Source organism: Onychostoma macrolepis, chromosome 12, assembly GCF_012432095.1.
Source record: "Onychostoma macrolepis isolate SWU-2019 chromosome 12, ASM1243209v1, whole genome shotgun sequence".
Taxonomy (NCBI): Eukaryota; Metazoa; Chordata; class Actinopteri; order Cypriniformes; family Cyprinidae; genus Onychostoma; species Onychostoma macrolepis.
The window spans coordinates 20,833,930-20,853,297 of NC_081166.1; the positions used below are offsets into that span (position 1 = coordinate 20,833,930).

Consider the following 19,368-nt stretch of genomic DNA (forward strand, 5'->3'; position numbering starts at 1 on the left):
ATTTTAACATTAAATGTTTCCATATTCACAATATTTCACGTTTCTTGTTTGAATGCTAAACTATTATGTATTATGTAAACCAGGCTTTGCACTTAATGCGCTTTCAGAGAAAAAAAAAAACTAATTAAAATAAAACTAACTAACTGACTAACAAAAAATACTCCGTCATTTTTGGTCATACAGATCATTCAAAACTGCAATGTGTTTGCTTTAATTTCTGTCATCTTGAGCCGCTTTTCCACTATCAGGCCGAACGGTTCTCTTTGCTTAACCGTTCCGTGCCGATCCGGGCCAGTCAGCACGGATACGGTTTCGTTTTCCACTGCGGGGCTGATAACGGATCTCTTTGGAATGCAATTCAAATGCGTCAGTCGTTGCCGTGGTAACACAAGTGTTTACATATGATACGAGGTGTAAATAACCACCGCGTTATGGAGGATGATCAGAAATTTCTTTGGATTTTATTACCAATTTGTGTTTACATTGCTCAAAATAGCGCGCTTAGCAAGCTACGGAGAAACTAGCAGCCAGGCAACAGACAAGTGACAGATCCTGAGTGGCAAGGTCATGCACACGCACTCTACCAGCACGGTTGTCTAACCGTGCCGAGAATTCTGGGCCGAGAACGGTTTGTAATCGTGCCGCGCCATACCAAGCTCACGTGGAAAAACAACTGGAACCGTACCTGACCGTTCTTAGAACCGTTCGGCCCGATAGTGGAAAAGCGGGTTTGGTTTACTTTCCGTGAACTTGTTTGTGGAGTGCCGTGCCACACAAAAATAAACCAAACTCAGCTGCATACTTGTCACTCAGTCTTTTTCTTTCATTCTGTTAATTATTTATGTCAAATATATTTTGCGTATTCATTTCTTTTATAAAAATGATAACTGTGATAACTTTGCAAATTAAAAAATAATAATAATCCTAAGTGTTTTCTATGCTATTTGAAATTTACCTACAGAGAATTCCAATTCTGGTTCTTTGATATATTTTTAAACTTTTATAGGTATTAACCTGACAAGTTAAATTAATTGAACATGATCTGAAAATGGCACACATCTGTTTATACAGGCCTAACAGCTATCAGAGCTAAAACTAAGCAATGAGGTCAAAAGAACAGCCTGCAAAGCTCTGATACAGGATTGTGTTCCAGGCACAGATATGGGAAGGCTATAAAAATATGTCTGCTGCATTGAAGGTTCACAAGAACACAGTGGCCTCCATAATTCTTAATGGAAGAAGCTTTTTAACAACCAGGACTCTTCCTAGAGTTGGTCTGGGAAAAAAGAATTTGGTAAGAGAAAACTGACAGAGCTTGAGAGGATTTACAGTGAAGAATGGCACAAAATCACCTAATCCAGATGTGCAAAGATTATTGTACCCAAAAAGACTTATAAGTAATGAGTTATGTTATGTAATTACATTCAGTTTTTAATAAATGTTTATATATATATATATATTTTTTTATTTTTTTTTCACAAATCTACTTTTTTCTTTGTCATTATGGGCTGTGGAATGTTGACTTATGTTGAAAAAAATAATTCTAAGCTGTTTAGTATAAATGTAATAGCACATGGCAAAATATATATAAAAAAACAGGGTATGAGTACTTTTACAACGCACTGCACTATCAGGGTGTGGCTGTTTTGTACTGCTGGAACAGATTTTATGTTAAATAAGCTTAAAGGGTTAGTTCACCCAAAAATGAAAATTAGCCAGTGTTTTACTCACCCGAGACATCCTAGGTGTATATGACTTTCTTCTTTCAGACGAATCATATCGGAGTTATATTAAAAATTGTCCTGGCTATTCCATGCTTTATCATTGCAGTCGGCGGGTGTTTCTGTTCAACTTTCCACAAGTCGTCAAATAAAGTGCGTGCATCCATAATAAAACGTGCCTCACACGGCTCCGGGGCATGAATAAATGCCTCCTGTAACGAATCCATGCATTTTCATATGAAAAATATCCATATTTCAAACGTAATAAACGCTTTTCTCTCACTTCCGGTATCTGTCATACGCGGAAGGCGTACCGGCGGATGACGTAGGACGTATGAGTAGCACGCGTGCCTCTGCTAGTCTTGCGAGTATAGGAGCAAAGGAAGCAAAGTTCCCTTACTTTATCAAAGGAAAACCAGTCTCCTCTTGGCTTATATCGAAATCCTCCGACATTTTTCTTTACAAATCCTCGGTTTGTACTTCTAATTCGTGACAGGCGTTTTGTTTTGTTCTCTCTCAGCATTTGTCACTAATCACACTGTGCATACGTCCTACGTCATCCGCCGGAACACCTTCCGTGTATGACAGATACCGGAAGTGAGAGAAAAGTGTTTATTATGTTTGAAATATGGATATTTTTCTTATGAAAATGCATGGATTCGCTACAGGAGGCCTTTATTCATGCCCCGGAGCCGTGTGAGGCACGTTTTCATATGGATGCGCGCACTTTATTTGACGACTTGTGGACAGTTGAACAGAAACACTGCAATGATAAAGCTTGGAATAGCCAGGACAATTTTTAATATATATACACATATAAAAACATATACACTTAGGATGCCTCGAGGGTGAGTAAAACACAGGCTAATTTTCATTTTTCGGTGAACTAACCCTTTAATGTGAAATTAGAAAGAAATATCAAGTGAACAATTTAATCTATTGTTCATCTTACCAACAGCCTTTCCTGTTTGCACGACACTTCTGCTCGTTGACATTACAGCGTTCCCGATCTTCTTCCCACGCTCGCTGTTCTGCACTGAACTGAAATATCAGGAGAGAGCTATTACAAAAAATTTCATCAAATTTACCTGTACAATTTCACGATTAACCTATGATTAATTTACTTATAAACACAGAACTGAGGACAGCTTCACCCTCCATAGACAGCAAGGGTCCTACCACGTTCAAGGGCCAGAAAGGTACCAAGAACATTGACAAAATAGTCCATGTGACATCAGTAGTTCAACGGTAATTTCATGAATCTAAGAGAATACTTTTTTTGAGGGTGAATAATTAATGACAGAATTTTCATTTCTGGGTGAACTATCCCTTTAACATGTTCTTTGCTTGCTTTGACAGAGAGAGATCAACAGTAGGGCAACAGCCAGGCCTGCACTGCCACTTTACCAACAACAACCATTGACACTGAACACTGACGAGATAAGAAGGGTTTTTCACAGTGTCAATGTGAGGAAAGTGTCTGGCACTGATGGTGTTCCTGAGTTTGTACTTCGGGTATGCGCCGACCAGCCGAAAGGTTTTTACCAGCATTTTCAACCTCTCCCTATCCAGCACTGTTGTCCCTTTGTGTCTTAAAATTTATCCCCAAACAACGAAAAGTTGCTGTTTGAATTATCTACGTATTGCACTCATGAATCTAATATCAAAGTGCTTTGAGGTGTTGATTTTGGCACATATTTTAAGTAACATCCCAGCCACTTTGGACAGGTATCAATTTGCTTAATGGGTGAATAGTTTAGCAGAAAATGCAAGTAGCCTTGCTTTGCATACTGCCTTGGAGCACCTAAATAAGTCGAGTCAAATCACCTTCATACAGAACAGATCATGTCAAAGCAGCTTTAGAGTGATAAAACAGGAAAATAATATTTCAGTAATGCAAACAAATTTAAGTTCTACTGTAAAGCAGCTCTTAAAAGACGACAACAGTAAACAGTCAATTTTTCAGTTCAAGTTAGTTTATTGTTGCTTCTTCCAGCTCAGTTCAGTTATCTTCCAATAGTGTCTGTGCAATAAAGTCGATAATACTGCCTAATATTAAGGTGTCCCCAACTAAGCAAGCCAAAAGGCCACAGTGGCAGGGAATCCAAACTTCATCGGTGACAGAAATGGAGAAAAAACCTTGGGAGAAACCAGGCTCAGTCGGGGGGCCATTTTTCCTCTGGCCAGATGAACCAACATGGTGTAGTTTAATTCCAGGCTGCATCATAAGTCAGACTGTGATAAGTTAAACATGTATGTCAGAATACTTTTTTTTAATTATTTTAGCTTGACCTTTAATATTGTCATCCCTTTTCTGGGGCTACACACTCCTCCACTGTCATTGAAAAAAGCACAACAACTATACTTCTTGAGAAGACTGAAGAAAGCAAGATTGCCCCAGAACTTCTTGTGAAATTTTATCAATGTGCATTAGAAAGTGTACTGCCATACTGCATTACATACTGGTACGCCAGCTGCATGAGAACAGAGGGCTCCACAATGTGTTATCAAAATGGCCCAAAACATCATCTGTACACAGTTTCCAGCAGTTGACATTTACTTGTTCAGATGTCAGGACAGAGCCCCCAAAATGATCAGAGACCCTACCTACCGTGCACATGACCTCTTTGAACTAGCTATACAGGACAATTTATTCATGTACTACAAGAATGAAAAATAGCTTCTTTGCTAGAACTATACAACTGCTGAAGACTGCTTGACTGGTCTCAGCACACATATACATGCAATTGCACTACACTGCTCTAGCTTTTTCGTCTAGCTTTAAGGGGTCATTCCACGAAATCAGTGCCTTTTCCACTTGGAAAAATAAAAGAAGTTTAATTAACATCTTTAAAATATCCTTGAAATGAAGATACCATAAAACGACAAGAAATTGAATTGCCATCTCAGTCTATGTAATTTATTATTTTATGACTATTTTTCTACCTCGTGTTTTGGTATTTTTGTCAACCCTGTTACAGCGTGCTATATACTATAGTTTAATTAGAACTATGTGATAGTTATATATATATGATTTATGTTAGTCGCTCTTTTCACTGGGATTGTTTAAAATCTGTATTTTAAAAAAAAAAATTTTTTATATTTGTTATTCAGGTGGCCACATGTCAGTTAAGAAAAATATATATTTTTTTACAAGAGAGATATTAAAAAAAGGCTTTGTCCAAATAAAAACATAGTTAAAGTTACATTGGAAAAACCTGGAATGCTGTATCAAATATAATTTTTAGATTTTTTTATGAAATTAATGACAGTAACAGGATTGACGTCATAGTCACAGGACTAAACAGAGTAACAGCACACTGAGTCCGAAATTTTCGCACATTAAAAAATAAATACAACCTCACGTTGTGTCAATCACATTTACACATTGCCTCCAAAACTTTTGTCCGTCATAAAAAAAAAAAATGGACCAGGTTCGATTTTCTGCATTTTTGCATCCGTAGCAAGCATTTTGATAGGAAAGGGTGATGAATACGAAAAAATATGCATAAAAAATTCAGACTCAGTGTGCAAGGACCTTAACAGGGATGACAGGACACACATTCAGCACACTGCACACATCTGTTTACATAATACAGTAAAGTTTTATCATTTTAAATTGCATTATATTGTTTTGAACTTAATTGGCATAGTTGTATGACAATAGTAAACAGTCATTTTTTCAGTTAAAGTCAGTTCATTGTTGATTTAGCACATTACATTTCTAAGAGATCTAATGTTTTGAGGTTATTGTGTGAATATCAAATATCAAATGGGAATGGTAGTGAATATCAAAAATCTGTTCAGTCATTTCTGTGCAGCTCAGTCCAACGATCATATTAACAGATTTTGGACAAAATTGGGCAAAATCTGTAGAAGTAGCAGCGAAAAAACTGTTTTTCATTCACTTCAATATGGTGGACAGACACACTGATGGACAATGACATTTGAGACATCAACAGAACTGGCATAACCCAGGGAATGAAATTATATAAAACAAAATCATTTGGATCAATGCTTTCAAAAGTTATAAGCGCTTTTGGATTGAATTGAAACGTTTATTTCGAACATGTAAATAAATATAGTAAAATAAAAAATAAAAAAATACAACACACTACAAAATTATTTTAACTTATACATGTTCAAAAAGGAGTAGGAAGAAGCATAAACTTATTTAATCCTACCCCTTCTCCACTCTGCGTTGATAATAATAATTAATAACAATAATCATCAAATTAACTTCATGATAACAATAATCAATAACAATAATCATCAAATTAACTTCATAACTCTCTGCATCTCATCCTTGTCTTAATACACTCTTTTGACTTTCCTACATATATTTATAGTATATATACAAACAGAACCTAAATAAAAAGTATAACTAAATAATCTGTATGAACACCTAATCAGATCAGTTCTTCCTGCATATACATTCTGAGAACCATAAGTTTATACTGCTTTTTAAACTGGGTCACACTTGGGCATTGCTTGAGCACGAGACTTAGTCTGTTCCACAATTTCACTCCAAATACAGAAATACAAAAGCCTCTTAATGTTGTACAAACATAAAGATGCTTAAAATTACACTCTCTCCTAAGATTATATCTCTCTTCTCCATTAAGAAACAATTTTTGAATATTGCCAGGGAGTAAATAATTTTTTGCTTTATACATTATTTGTGCTGTTTGAAAATAAACCAAATCAATTAATTTTAATATCTTTGATTTAAAAAATAATGAATTTGTATGATCTCTATAACCAATTTTGTGCATTATCCGTATTGCTCTTTTTTGCAACATAGATAATGATAATATTCTGCATTTATATGTATTACCCCAGACCTTTGAGCAATAATTTAAGTATGGTAATATTAATGCACTATAAAGAATGTAGAGTGATTTGTGGTCCAGAACATGCTTTACCTTATTCAGTACTGAGATACTTCTAGACAATTTATTATGTACATGGTTTATATGAGATTTCCAACTTAATTTATCATCTATTATAAGCGCTTTTGTCTCTAGAAACACTAGGTGGCGCTGCATTCACAATTCTCAGGTACTTCCAGGACATGCCATTGATCATCCCTAGAATTTTTTTGTGCAAATATACCAAATGGTTCAAAAGATATTGCAATTTAAGACAGATTTCAAAATGGCAGACAAATGGTTCAGCCGATCCTGGCAAAATTGACATCCACAGATTCCGCATGACCCACGCAATCCACAGACACCAAGATCATTGATTCATCTGGTAACACTTTATAATAACGTTCAGTTGTAAGTCATTTATAAGTGATTAGATAATGATGAACTAATCATTTACAAAACATAGGCGATTAATAAGTGATATGCTAACAATTTGTGTATGTTTTGTTAATTCATTTACAAGCCATTTACAAGTAATTAGTAAATGATGAACTAATCATTTACAAAACAGGACTGTGCATTCATAAATGATTAGTAAGTGATATGTTAATATTTTTTATCTATGTTTTGTAGATTAACAATTTACATTGATATAAACAATTTACAAGTGATTAGATGATGATTAAATAATAATTTACAAAACATGACTATATGTTCACAAATGATTATCGAGTAATATGCTAACGATTTACAAATCTGTCGTAAGTTATCTTGGTAACACTTTAGAATAGGGAACACTTATTAACTATTAACTATGACTGTTCCCTCAATAAACTCCTAATTTGCTTCTTATTAATAGTAAGGTAGTTATGTTTAGGTATTGGGTAGGATTAGAGATGTAGAATAAGGTCATGTAGAATAATGCATTAATATGTGCTTAATTACTACTAATAAATGGCTAATATTCTACTAATATGCATGCTAATTAGCAACTAGTTAAGATACCCTAAAATAAAGTGTTACCGTTCTCTTAAAAAAAAATAGCATCATGAAATAATCAAACAGATCCTTAGTAAATGGTTAATACACTGAGAAAAAAAAAAAAAATCATACCTTACATTTTTTTTTAAGGTAAGTGGTTGCAAACAATTTATTTTAGCTACATTTAAATTTAAAAAAAATTGTTGAAAGTCAGTCAACTAAATTTGTTTATTTAAATGTAGCTAAAATAAATTGATTGCAACCACTTATCTTAAATTAGTTTTAGTAAATTCAATGAATCATTTTGTTTCCCTCAGTATAGTTACTAGTTAAGTTACTATTTAATATATTATTAATCACTTATAAATCATTGGAATTTCAACATTGTACTATTATCTCAATAAACATTTGTTAATAATGAACAAATGGTGATTAAACCATTAGTAAATGATCTGTATATAACTTATGTATGTTTTGTTAAAGTTGTAAGCTGGTCTGTTAAAAATCCCCAAAAATGCAATTATACTAAAACAATTGTTTTTTTTTTTAGAATAATAAATGATTTGCTGTCAAGTGAATAAATGTGTAAATGGCTTACAATCAGGGGATTCCATTGGGTTGTGTTAAACCCTTTCTCTCATCAGCACAGACTTGTGTTCTGTGTGGAGTGTGTGGGATCTAGTGATAATGTGAACCGGTTTTTCCCTCCACTCAAATCCACAGCTTTATAATACTCCACGTGTGTCAGAGAAGACACATCTGTCTACACATCTGTCTAAAGTGTAAACTACTCATCACTTGTAAATGTGTTACACATCATTTGTAGATTTTTCTTACCTGTTACAAATGATCTGTAGGTGTATACAAGACATTTACAACACTTTCTGCATCCCCTATTCTAAAGTGTAAACTACTCATCAGTAGTAAATGTTTTACAAACCTGCTGGTTACAGGTTGTGTGTATACACACTGGGGTGAAAGATTTACAAATGATGAGTAAAACATTTACAACTGATGAGTAGTTTACACTTTAGTTTAGGGGATGCAGCAAGTGTTGTAAATGCCTTGTATACACCTACAGATCATTTTTAACAGGTAAGAAAAATCTACAAATGATGTGTAATATATAGATATATAGATAAAATGCATACTTATGCCAAAAACATTGCTTAACATGGCTTAAAGATTTGCATGTTTACATAGAAAATACTGTGGACATGCAACATGCATTTAATTTGATCTGGCCCCAAGAAAGTACTAGAGCACTTTCATCTGACACATTTTGAGATCTGGTCACAAATAAGTCAAAAGAATCTTGCAGTCTTTGTCAGGATTTCAGTGTATTTTAATGCATTTATTTAAACTTCTCTTCTCACAAGCTTTCAAGAGCTTGCTGCAGAGATCCCAGCATCATAATGCACAGGCTTTGCTTTCATTTTAAACAAGTAATCCCTAGTGTGTAATGTTGCTTTTTTAGCATAAACAGTATCTGCAAAGTTACGACACTGAATGTTCAATGCAAATGGAGATATTGTCTTTTAAAATTATGGCAGTTTAATGCCTACAAAAACGGGTCATAGGGACTGCAACGAGCTAATTCCCGGGTTTGGGACATCACAAACCCATGCATTTACATAAACCCCCGCCCCTGGGAATATGCAACAAAGGGGGCGAGGCCATCTGCTTTAGAGAAGAGGAAGAGTTGTTGCCATGCTGTCAAAACTAGGGGTGCATGAAAAAAATCTATTCATATATGAATCGTGATTATGTCTTCTAACGATTCTAATGGATTCACAAGTTTCAAAATCAATGTTCTAAAGCAGCGGTTCTTAATCCTGTTCCTCGAGTCCCCTGCTCTGCACACGCTCTGCATCTCTCTCTCTCTCTCATTCAGATCATCAGCTTGTCACAGCTCCCTCAATGAACTGTGTTCCAATAACACACTTTAGATAGACAGATATTTTTCACATAGCTAAGAGAAGCGTACGAAAATACGTGCGCACGCAGTTGCCGTGGTAGCGAGCAATACTTGCTGGCAAACACTTCTTGCTGTTACAAAAATGCTACAACGCAATCATGTATTCTGCTGTATTAATCAAGATATATATGTATATTAGAAGCTAACAGAAGCAGTAGCATTTACAAATAACAAGGTATCTAAAAGTGAGACAACAACAAACAAAGGAACATACCATTCTGAAACGTCCTGTACGAGCTGTGCTTGTATAGGCTCTGCGCGATCCTCTTCACTAATATTCTCCGGGTCTCAATTGGGCTCAAATTGATAAGCTATATTGACAACGCCATAGTTTACAATACAACTGGAGCGCATTCTGAGGTGAGGGACATGACATTTAGACGCACTAAGCAGTTTAGCGAATCACAACACACTGGGTCAGCTAACCAATCTGAGCCCATTGCATATTTCTGAGGGAGGGGCTTCATAACACCAGGAAATCATTGGAGTGTTCATGAGAGAAGGGACAGAGAATAAAGGTAAATTATGTGAAAAATTATGTGAAAAATAATGAAACGAAGCATTAACATGTTAGACTGCTCCCCATAAACACAATGAAGCCTAGAAAAAAAGCAGTCAACCACCCCTTTAAATCTATTATTTGGGATTTATTTGTAAATAATTTAGATACTTTGTAGAGATAAATAGTATTTGTCTGCTCATCAGTGGCAAAAAACTAAATTAGGTCCACTTTTATACAAAACTATTCAATCGGGGTGAATAGCTTTTATCAATTCTGCACATTCATTAGTGAACCATCCTTTGGAAATATCTTTAAGAAACAGGTTAGTTAGTTTTCACTGTTATGCTGATGATACTCAGCTTTATATTTTAAATTGGTATAAAAAAATTGTAGTATCTTCATACTACTAAATTCAGGAAAAAAAACAAAAAAAAAACAGGTTTTAATTATTGGAGCAAAAACCACCACATGTAATAACCTAAAATGTTGTTTAACACTAGATTATTGTAATGCATTACAGGGTGGTTGCCTACATATTTATTACACAAACTTCAGTTGGACAAAAATACAGTAGCTAGAGTTTTTACGAGAACCAGGAAGTATGACCGTATTAACCTGGTTTTGTCAACACTGCATTAGCTGCCTATTAAACCTTGTATAAATGTTAAGATCTTACTGATTACATTTAAAGCCCTGAATGGTTTAGTGCCTCAGTACTTGAGCAAGCTCCTATCGCATCATAATCCTTCACGTCCACTGTGGTCTCAGAACTCCGGCCAGTTGATAATACACAGAATATCAAAATCAACTGTGGGCAGTATAGTTAAGCTACATTATTTAGGGCCAGGAGCACTTCCTATAACACCGAATGTACTTGTTACTTTGCAAGAAGAATGACATTAACACATCAATCCACAAATCTCACACTGAGTTCACTCATTTGGCCAGAGGATAATTGGGCTGAGCTGAACCTGGTTTCTCCCAAGGCTTGTTTCTCCATTTCTGTCAGCTGATGGACTTTGGGTTCCTTGCCACTGTTGCCTTTTAGCTTGCTTGGGATTTAAAAGACACTAAATATCCAGGAATATTATCAATTTGACAGCACTGACACTATTGGATGAGAACAAAACTTGAACTAAATTGAGCTGAATAATGACAGTACTGTCTTGTGTAAAGCTGTCTTATAGCTTTCAAATTAGTTTATTATTGACAACTTTGAACTGACTTGAGGTGAATAAAGAAATTACTGTCTTCAGTTGAAGTGCTTATTGCTAAATTGAACCTTGTTTAATAATTGATTTATAATTAAACTTTACATAGTTGTTGACCTGATTTGAGCTGAATTATTACACTATTGTCTTTTTAGAACTGCTTTACAATTTGGATTTGTCTTATATTTGAATTTGGCATCACTAATTCTGTTACTTTCCTGTTTAGTACTGTGAAGTTGCTTTGAAACAATCTCTAATGCAATAAAGTACTATATAAATAAAAGCGACTTGACTTGCACTTGACATCTACACAACATCATTCTTGCATAAGATGCTGTGTCATTTTTTCTTGGACATGTATTACTAATTAAACTAAAGTGCTATAGACATAGCATATGGATATTAAAATTACCCAATCATAGATTATGTAAACAAAAGCTTAATGAGTGTGTAACACTTACTGTGACAAGCGGATCTTCACATCGGCCACACTGTACTGACCCTGGAATGGATGGCTAGGAAACACAAAAAACAAGTCAATGATGTAAGTCCAAAGTTCAAATTTCCTGTGTTATGGTCATTTGTTAAAAAAGTTACTTTAACATTTGTTGAAAATTATTCTTACATTATTTTTAAAGAAATATGCTTCGAAAGTGTAAAAAAATTGAACTGGGGTCAGTTAAAAAACCTCAACATGGCTTGCAAAGTAACAGCCAACTGAGCAACACATGCTAGTGATGCATAAAAGATGACAGAACTTAAAAATGTGTTACCAGAAATTATGGTAGTTGGTGAAGGAGGGTGCAGGTAAACATGTTTTTCAAATGAACATGTAGTTACTGAACACATTTTACTCTATAAATGAGTGAGTTTGTAACTGAGTTTATATAGTACATTACTGCCCACACAAGGTTGTCTGAAGGTAATTCACATTACAGTTCTATAAATGTTGTTCATGACTCGTGACCTAGTGTTATGACATGCTCATTTAGTGATGTACATCATCTGTGTGTTGAATAGTGGAGACCAAAGACTGTTGTAACACAATCTGACGAATTTAAATACATAAATTAGCTACAAACAAACAAGTTTTAAAACTGTGTGTAAAAATATGAAAGATTTACTGGACAAAAAAAAAAAAATCTAAATATTTGTAGTGGTAGAAGGGGATTGTTATAAAAATAACATTGAACAAGGTAATTTATAAAAGTAAATAAATAAATAAAATAAATAAATGCATACACAAAATTTAAATGGATCCCCATGTTTTCTAAGGTTACAACCCACCCAACCTACTGTTACAAACTTAAATGTTAAATCAAAATGTGGTATAACCATCCCCAATCTCACATATTTTTCTGAATGAGCTTGCTTCTTTTTAAATATGGTTGACATAATTTTGGTATACTAAAAAAACAAACAAACAAAAAAACAGTAAGCAGTATGCTAGTAATTCAAACTGATTTGTCTCAACTGTGTTTGTCTCAGTTGTCGTAAATACATTGGAGATATGCTCACTGAATATAAACCTAACAGACCACTCAGATCATTAGGATCGAGTCAGTTAGAAATACCAAGGGTTTACACAAAACAAGGGGAGTCCACTTTTAGCTATTATGCTGCCCGCAGCTGGAACCAGCTTCCAGATGAGATCAGATGTGCTAAAACATTAGCCACATTTAAATCCAGACTCAAAACTCATCTGTTTAGCTGTGCATTTGTTGAATGAGCACTGTGCTACGTCCGAACTGATTGCACTATTCTTAAATGTTTTAAATTATTTTTAAATCAATTTTTAAATCACTTTGTTTTTAATGACTTTCACTTCCTTTTATGTAAATCATTTTGAATTACCACTGTGTATGAAATGTGCTATATAAATAAACTTGCCTTGCCTTACCCTGGTGTGATATTGGCCATGGCTGGATGCTTGTTGCTGATCCACACTCTGTAGTTGTGTGTGATTTTCCAGGCGGATGTGAATGCAGTTCCATAATCTGCCAACAGACGCTCATGATCTGAAAAAAGAAAAAAAAAAAGAGCTGCTTATTGCTGGATTGTACGACGGCGTTTTAGTGCCTCGTTAAAAAAATTAAAAATCTAAGATTACGTGATTAAAGTCGTAATATTTCGAGAATAAAGTCGAAACATTACAAGAATAAAGTCGAAACACTACGAGAATAAAGTCGAAATATTACGAGAATAAAGTCGAAACACTACGAGAATAAAGTCGAAATGTTTCGAGATTAAAGTCGAAATGTTTTGAGAATAAAGATTATATAGTTATAATATTTTGAGATAGGCTATTCTAGCCTTTTGCTCATGCAAATGGCCCGGATTTGGAGCACCGGGAGATATTCCAAATCTCAGTTTTCGAAATCTGTCAGTTTTATAGCGAAATACAAACAATATGTAGGCTATATTGCAATAATGTGTTTGTTAAGCAGCATGTGAGTCAATCATCTTTCCGATTACAATAACGAACGACGAGACATTTTCATTACAAATTAGGCTAAACTTTTTTTTTTTATGCCTTATGATGTTCCTTCAATTTATATCTTGCTATAAACTTGAAATAAAGAGCAAAAACACATTTATAATTTGTATTTTGTTATAAAACTGGCAGAATTTGAAAGCTGAGCTGTGTGTAAAAGCAACAAAGCACAAAATTGTTGTGATTACTGGTTGGCTGGCGCGCTACAAATAATGAATGGAAGACATTAAATATTATGTCCTCATTTACAGTATACCATGAATAAAACAGTTTGTGAATAGTCACTTAATGTTTACAGCAGAAAAGACAACAATATAACGTATGTTAACAAATTTGAGTCCACTTCAACCTTTAGAACGTTTTATTGCTGTTTAATTAAACAGGCTGTGTGAGGAATGAAAGTTTGGGACGTTTTTGCGGAGCAGGTGGTGGAATTTTCACAATAATTCAATGAATTTATTCACATAAATCTGTCACGCCACATTAAAGATCTTGAAAATCACATTATTGTAAGACACATAATTTGTGTTTCGTTATAAAACTGATTTTGAAAGCTGGGACTTTGTTTTATATTAAAAGCACTAAAAGCACAAAGCTTAAGCTATTGCTATTGTGTGGCTGGCGCACTACAAATAATGAATGCAATGGAATACATTAAATATTATTTCCAAGCATACTGTCCCCGCGAGTATGACACATGGTATGATTTCTGCTAATAATCCCACATAGCTATATTTGTAGTGTATTAAAAAAGGGTTAAATAAGAGAGCTACAGCGCCCTCCAAAGGAATATCGGTTGAGTGTGTGAGCTTATGTTAAGATAAACAGTTGTTCCTGTTCAGTCTGTTAATAAATATCATATTCTTCATATTAAGCTATTCCCGCGAGTCCTTAAAATTGACATCCCAGTATGATGATGTGGTCGCTCGGACGCAACAATATTCAAATCAATTCCGGAGGTCTGGCAACTTCTCCCGGTGCTCTCAATGCGGGCCATTTGCATGCACGATATAGGCTATACTCTCAAAATATTATAACTTTAATTTCTACGATTTAAATGATCGAAACATTTCGACTTTATTCTCGAAACATTTCGACTTTATTCTTGAAACATTTCGACTTTATTCTCGAAATATTACGACTTTATTACGATCTCGTAATCTTAGATTTTTTTTATTTTTTAACGAGGCACTAAAACGCCGTCGTAGGATTGAACTTGTCTCATGATGAATGAATTTTACATTTATTAAACACAACTGAACCAACACTGAACTGACTGGTGCTGAATAATGACACTATTGTCTTGCAACAGCTGCTTTGAAGCAGGAGTTTGGATTTACCTTATTTTTGAAGTTTGCATCACTGATTCTGTTACAATCATGTACCAATCTCTATAGCAGATCTATAAAAACTAAAGTGACTTGACTTTTATGAACCCGGAGTGAGGCATGTTGAGTTGGTAAACTTGACCTTATTATAGAAAAACGAGCACTGAATTTCTGACTGTGGTAAAATAGTGATACTCTAAGGCAAATATATCTGTTATATAATGTAATGTATATATTATGTAACACTCTCGGCTCACAGAAAGAAGGTCCACGGTTTGAGTGCTGGCTGAGCCAGGAGGTCATTACTTTATGCAGTTTGCATCTCCTGTGTTGGTGTGGGTTTTCTCTGGGTACTCTGGTTTACCCCATAATGTAAAGACATGCAGGTTAGGTAAATTGGAGACTAGGTGTAGGTGCAATTGTGTATGTCTGTGACTGTCTGTCACTGTATTACGACAAAAGTTGAAGATTTCTCCATTTCAATACAATAAAAAAATAAAAAAAAATAAAAAATAAACACTTCAATGTATGCACCCTTCTTAACCCATCACTTTAATTACTATTATTCATTGTTAATTCATGTTCATTTACAATAGAAACAGGTATTCTAATACATTTTATGCAAATTAATATTAGTTAAATATGTGTACTGTAAGTGTGTGTTGTAATGCACCTTGTTGTAGAGCAGAAGATAACAGTGAGTGGACATATAAGCCAAACTGTGCCCGTATCCACTCGTCTCCACCCTCCCAGCCCGTCCCATCCAGAAACACATCTTCTTTGTTTTCAGTGACATGTTTTACCAGATAATCAGCGAATCGTAGATCAGCTGTGCTTAAATACAGCATTTTGCGCAACTCTGGGTCATGGATCTGAATATGAGCTTCATCCACCTGCACACAGGCAAAATAAAAACAATTAAAACTCAACAGCTGTAGAACATCTGAGAAGAAGATATTTAGTTTAACAGCCTCATGGGTTAAAAACACATCATCTCTCCCTACAAAACAGGTCAGTTTCATATTTCACCTCAAAACCTTAAGGAAATCAGCCACAAATATCAACTGGCTGTCATACAACCCTGACAATGATTCAAGGATATCAATGACTGGTCATCTAGACCGCATGATCCAAGTTGACATGATTTCTACAGCTTCAATTTCTCCCTGTTTCTCACAAAGGACTACCATATAGCTTTAGAAGACTAAAAGATGACCATTGTATTAAGTCATACTCTCCTTTCTTCTGAAAATATTTGCTGTCAGAGATGATTTTATGCACTTGCTATAACTGGCTATAGCTAAAATATCCATACTCATTAATTAAAAATTGTCCACTTTGGCCATGTACAGTGCACAGCATAAATGAGTGCACCCCCGCTGAAACTTAAATTCAGCAATCACTCTTTACTTAGAAGACATGTTAGGGATCCTTAGAAATATAATATTCCAGCAAGTCTGCTTGATCAGTTACCAAAGAAGAATGTTAAAATTATCCAGGAAAATACAATTTTCTTATCAAACTGATAAAATGTTGTGTTGCAAAAATGAGTACACCCTCCTGAAAGTTATTACATAAAATTAAAAAAACTTCTGATGTAAGGTTAAGAAAGTAAGTATGTTGAACCAAAACTGTTAACGATAAGTAATTTCTTGACCATTAAAACTGTTATATAGCCCACTGAATCATACTCAGACTTAACGCTGACAACAATGAAACCACTTGAGAGAGAACTGTCAGGAGATTTATTTCTTAGCATAAAAGAGGACAACGGTACAAGAGAAATAGCAAATCATTGTTTTCAGCGTGAAAATGTAGCAGAAGTAACACAGATATTCAAAAACAATGGACTTATAAAAAGGCCCCTGAAATAATCAGGCCATCACTTAAGCTTTCGTTTAGTGATGAGTAGGGTTGGGTACCGTTCACATTTTAACCCAGTGTTTCTCAACCCTGGCCCTGGGCGCCCCCCAACACTGCACATTTTGTGTGTCTCCCTAATCAAACACACCTGATTTAACTCATGAGCTCATTAGAAGAAACTCCAGGACCTGAAATGGGTGTGTCAGATAAGGGAGACATGCAAAATGTGCAGTGTTGGGGGGCGCCCAGGACCAGGGTTGAGAAACACTGTTTTAACCGGTATGGTACCGGTATCGGTACCTGAAATTCGGTACCAGTACCCAACGGTACCTTTTTTCGCTACTTTACTCTCTGTGTAATAACAAAAACATTTATTTCAGTGAAAAAATAAGTCCAAAACTCTCAATTTCAACATTTTGAAAAATAGCGCCCTACAATTTTTCTTTTTCTTTTTTTTTCTTCCAGAAATTCTTGTGTGTTTTATTTTTTTCTGATAATCAAATGAAGGCATGCAACATTTATTTATTTTTAATCAAATGAAAATGAAACCCTTTTATTTTTTGACAAACAAACAGAGGTTTACTGTTAAAATTAATACATGGTAGAAAAAATTGTGTGAATATTCCTTTAAAAAAGTTTTAATAATAATTCTATTTTTTTCTACAATTAAGTGGTTAATGTGGTTGTAATAATTATTTTTATAATTTAATTGTTTATTTAAATTTGACAGTAAATGGAATATATAAAGACGTACATTATACTGTACAAAAGTAATACATTTCTGTTACATGTTAAACCGCACTTTTATTTTGACAGGTTGCCGTGAAGCTTCCAAACATCTGCCATTCACCAATGTGTTTTTCAAAACACCTTTTAACCTTTATTTATTAAATGTTACAGTCCAAGTGTATATATAAATGCCTCATTCAAGTAAATGCATGGGTAATTTTGCAATAAGTTAAATATTTTATATACACATTGTATAACTGCTGTTTTTTTGCTGTACTTGGTTTTGTAAATAAATTGTTGTTTAAATAAATTGTCCTCATGCCAGCTTGATCAAGCTAGTTCTTTAATGGACTTTAAAATTGCTTTCATAATAATATGATGTTTATAGATTTGTTAAGTCATGTTATTTATGTATTCTAATCTATATAATTAAAATTAAAGTAAATGTTTTGGCTAGGTAATGTTATCAAATTTAAATGAAATATTAATGAACAGTACAGTAGCTATAGAAATGAAACTAAGGGCTAAGTCTGGCATGCTGTGCAACAAATCTGGCAGTGAGTAAACGGCCATCCAGGCCGGGTAAGGCAAATGGGTAAGTCTCTGGCAGGTGAAAATTTAACTGATACTGACCCGAATGTATGGAGAGGGATTGTGTATGAGGTAGATGTAAATATCAGCAAATGTCAAACTGGTAAGTTTTCACTAGACTTTAGTAGAGTCAGCAGTTCGATTGACAGTAAATAAGGATCTAATCCTAAAGTCTATATATTTATAAAAAAAAAAAAAAAAACTGTTTTTCGTTGTTGGCGAAGTGTTATTTTGGTTTACGATAACCAAGGAGAGGCTATGCATTAGTACGCGAGGTCCTAAAGATGGAGGCCGCAACAAAAAAGTCACGTGACTGAAACTCATGAATACCTACAGTCACCAAGCGGCAACCTACCGCTCTCTCTCTTGAAACCAACACAGAAGTGACTAAAACTGCAATTCATCGACTGGCCGCTAGAGGCTGGCTCCAAAAGGGAGTCAGTTCCATAGACTCCCCATGTTAAAATGGCCAACTTTACAGCAGAAAAAAATATGTTTACAGCCTGGTACAAAAAGTGGTTTTGGTCTATATAGCTAATTTTGCCCTTCGACAACTGTGAGGGGGGTGAATTTTTTTATAACTCATCCATTTAAATTACATTAAGCCTTAAAGTTCTGCATAATTAAGGGCGTGGCCACTTGACAGGGTTCCCGCGGGTCCTTAAAAAGTCTTAAAAGGTCTTAAATTTACTTGATCAAATTTAAGGTCATAGAAAGTCTTAAATTGTCTTAATTATGATTTCAAGAGGTCTTAAATCTGGGTACAGACCAGAATCACGGTACAGCTTAATGTGACCATTAAACTTCAAAAGGCTATAAATAAAATATGAGTGCTGCACGTTTCAAAGTCCGGTGCTGCGCTGCTTTGTGTTCTGCTGTTACCGTGGAAACCTTTCGAAAGCGCCTCCTGCTGGCAGAGAATGAATGTGCATGTTCAATAGGGCTGTTGTTGTGAGTAGGAGGCTGTAGTTTCAGAACTGGATTTCTAGGATCATATAGTTTTTTTGTTTGTTTGTTTGTTTGTTTTTTAATTATTTTATTTTATTTATTTATTTATTGCATGTATGTATTGTGTCAGGTCTTCCAGCCAGTTCTATCA

General features: G+C 34.7%; 1 protein-coding gene across 5 annotated transcripts in view; it reads right to left on the reverse strand.

Annotated features, from left to right (window-relative positions):
- Window positions 1-19,368, reverse strand: part of avl9 (AVL9 homolog (S. cerevisiase)) — a 120,070-nt gene that overhangs the window by 12,992 nt on the left and 87,710 nt on the right. For 2 of the 5 annotated variants that reach the window (XM_058793453.1, XM_058793452.1), the window contains exons 13-16: window positions 15,760-15,979; window positions 13,165-13,282; window positions 11,726-11,779; window positions 2,674-2,762 (exon numbers count right to left, since the gene is read on the reverse strand). In XM_058793453.1, the coding sequence (XP_058649436.1) occupies window positions 2,674-2,762; window positions 11,726-11,779; window positions 13,165-13,282; window positions 15,760-15,979 (481 nt within the window). Of the gene's footprint in view, window positions 1-2,673; window positions 2,763-11,725; window positions 11,780-13,154; window positions 13,283-15,759; window positions 15,980-19,368 lie in introns of those variants that run through there. The other 3 variants (XR_009273664.1, XR_009273665.1, XM_058793454.1) reach the window with 3 other exon arrangements.